At 42.1% G+C, this 3,027-nt stretch overlaps 2 protein-coding genes across 4 annotated transcripts in view; one reads left to right on the forward strand and one right to left on the reverse strand.

The window, feature by feature from the left end:
• LOC109958689 (lamin-A-like) overlaps positions 1-3,027 on the forward strand; it is a 15,965-nt gene that overhangs the window by 2,390 nt on the left and 10,548 nt on the right. The gene's annotated exons all lie outside the window — the stretch shown is intronic.
• usf2 (upstream transcription factor 2, c-fos interacting) overlaps positions 7-3,027 on the reverse strand; it is a 5,493-nt gene continuing 2,472 nt past the window's right edge. The window contains exons 6-11 of the mRNA XM_020597548.1: positions 2,854-2,985; positions 2,530-2,574; positions 1,979-2,037; positions 1,668-1,759; positions 911-1,039; positions 7-568 (exon numbers count right to left, since the gene is read on the reverse strand). Coding sequence (XP_020453204.1) covers positions 479-568; positions 911-1,039; positions 1,668-1,759; positions 1,979-2,037; positions 2,530-2,574; positions 2,854-2,985 — 547 coding nt within the window. The 3' untranslated portion in view covers positions 7-478. The remainder of the gene's footprint in view (positions 569-910; positions 1,040-1,667; positions 1,760-1,978; positions 2,038-2,529; positions 2,575-2,853; positions 2,986-3,027) is intronic.

Consider the following 3,027-nt stretch of genomic DNA (forward strand, 5'->3'; position numbering starts at 1 on the left):
TTCTGAGTACACATTCCTTAAGGAATAAATAAAAAAAAGCAAATGGAAGCTATAATTCTTGTCACATTTAGTAGTTTCAAACAGCAAGTGCCAACAAAGAGGAAGGAGCAGGGGTTTGCAGTATGATAAAAACGTGAAATCAATAAAAGTGAATGAATGTAATGAATCTGTGGCAGTTTCATAATTTATAAAAGGAAAGTTTGGTACAAGTGTGGCGGTGCGGTGCAGAGGTCGTTTTCCTTAAAGCACAGGTGAGAGGTTCAGTTAGCTACACAGTTAACGGATTTCAGAGTCTTTCAGCTGTGGGAGGAGGAGGAGGAGGCGTTTTCAGTTTGAAGTCCGTCAGTGTGTGTCTCGAGCCCTGGGTGTGGATTTGTAGTCCAAATTGTCTCTCGTTGTTATTCCTATCCTGGTATTGTTCAGGTGGGTGGGAGGATGCAACATTGTGTTTGTGACATTACATGTGTCCAGTCCACAATCACTGTGGCGTTGCATCTCCATTGATTTCTACGCCGTGCTGCTGCAGCTGTGCTCGAAGAAGTGCGTTATCATTCTTTAGCTCCTCGATCTGGAAAAACCACAGAACCAGAAAATAAGACAAGGAAAACGCTGAGTTTCATTTCACTCACTTTCATCCTTGGAGAGTTTGAATAACAACAGAAGGGCTGTAGGCAGCAAGTAATTTCATTTCATTTCTGAAGTTATTTTACACTGATCTTTTTTTTTTTTCATAAATGTGCTGCTACCCATCCAGATGTTTTCCTGTTAACATGGCCAATTAAATAGGCAACCTGATGCTCACAGGCCTGCTTCCCAAAATTTTTGTTCTGTGTTACTTAAAATAAACAGAACCTTAGATATGTCTATCAAATTCAGACTCAAGTAATGAAGGTTTTCATGGGAGGTTGACCTGTTTTCTAAGCAGCTCGTTGTCCATCTCGACTCGCTCCACCTCTTTGTAACTCTCCTGCAGCCGCTGGTTACTCTGACGCAGCTCTCGGATGTAGTCACAAGCTTTGGACAGGATGCCTCCTTTACTCTGTGAAATGCAGATAGAGATGTGTTAAAAAGGACTCATCACCTTCTTTATTACCAAGTTCTTTTTTTAAACCATTCAGCCTCCCCTACTATGTCACTCACATGAACATTTACTGAACCTTCCTCCAGTGACTGAACCATTTCATGCTGGCTGAGTGTGTAACCTGGAGGCTCAGTCTGACTCCCAGCATTAGCTATAGAAGCATGCATTAGGTGAAAGGAGAGGTTGGACAGAACGTGCATAGATTCAAGCAGTAGTCAGGTCAATGAGTCTGGAAGGAACAGAATTTTTTCTAAGTCCCAGCTTGGACTACCAGGGGCGCAAGTTACAATTTTTTTCTTTTTTCTAAGTCCCACAGCGTGGACTACCAGGGGCGCGAGTTACAATTTCTTTTGCCCATCTGGGCTCCTGCTGCTCCACTCCTCCACACCGGCTTCAAGCACCATGAAGACATGGAAGGCAGAAAATATTATGCAGACACAAATTTAAAAAGATCACAGACAACGGCTCCTTTCAGGCCATGTAACAGCAGTGTGACCTTGAAAAGCCTGCTCTATAGAGGGGGATTTAAACCATTATTGTTGCAGAATATATATGGTATTAGAACCGATTTCTGTAGGTAACTCACCGCTCCAGTTCTGCTGTCTACACTGCAGTCAGGGATGATTTTTGACAGTGTAACAATCCAATTGTTAATCTTGTCTCTTCTTCTTCTCTCCACTGCAAAGACAGAAATACATTTCTAACCATTAAGCTGTAGTTCAAATATACTCTATCTTTAGAGAGGAAGCAACTGTAAAATAACTTATCAGCAGACCCTGTCACTTTCATGCACTCCAACTACTACAAAACACAAGAAAAACTCCAACAACCATCTGTTACAAAAGACAAGATTAAAACAAAATAGCTCAAACCCTCATTGCAACAATGACCACACACCTTCATTGTGCTGTGCTCGTCGTCTCTCATCTCTGGGCGCCCGTGGACCGTCCACCTTCCTGTAAAAACAAAGAACTTATGAATAAAATATCTGAGTTTAAATATCAATGAACTTCATCTGAATTAAAATTCATTTTGAAAAAAACATGATAAAAGCTACTGTCCATTGCATCAAAACAAAGATGCATATTCTCTGTCTTATGTTTTTAGCTTTGATGAGGAAGGCCCACATGCACCACTAGTTCTGGTCTGTATTAGCCCTGACTGGGGGATTTGGGGATCAGATGCAGGCACAGCTGAACCTTCAGGTCATCTGAAGGGCACACGTTTGTGATCCTGCCTCTGAATTAGAATGCATCATTTGCTATTGGCCATATTTGTACTAACAAGAGTCATAGGATGTTTCTAACCTATAGCTGATTGTTTACTAAACCTTCCAACATATATTTCATACAAAGAGGATGCTAACGATCGATTAGTGAGCCACCAAACGTCTGTCTCTACAACACATGATGGGGGCAGGGTGGGGCAGATGTGAAAGTTCTTCTCACCAGTTTGTACTGCCATGCTGCAACACCTGGCTTTCATCAAGGTCTCTGGGGATGGCAGGTAAGTAGGACAAAGTGTGGTTTTCAGATGGTAAATGATGGATATAGATTTTTTTATATCTTAATTTGTACACACAATAACAAAGCTAATTATTTCACAAATGGGAGGAAGGGGTGAAGAACATTGAGTCCACTGTGAAGTTACAGGGTTAAGGGTGAGGAAATATGGAGGTGAGAAGTCGGCCAAACACGTAGGGAGAGAGTTATGGTGGTTTGCTAAGTTCAGGGATGAGACGAATGTGCGGGGAAGTATCGTGTTATACTCACGCAGTGTAGGTGTGTGTGCGTGGTGCGATGGTACGAGGGGTCGCCGTCTGCAGCACCTCTGGGGGGCTCATCATCACATAAAACTGACCTGGATTTAAACGTTCAAATTTAACAAATCCTTCTGAGAAAACATCATGACCCAGGAAACAAACAGTGAATGAGACAAAAAAAGCT

This window comes from Monopterus albus, unplaced genomic scaffold (assembly GCF_001952655.1).
Source record: "Monopterus albus unplaced genomic scaffold, M_albus_1.0 scaffold34.1, whole genome shotgun sequence".
Classification (NCBI taxonomy): Eukaryota; Metazoa; Chordata; class Actinopteri; order Synbranchiformes; family Synbranchidae; genus Monopterus; species Monopterus albus.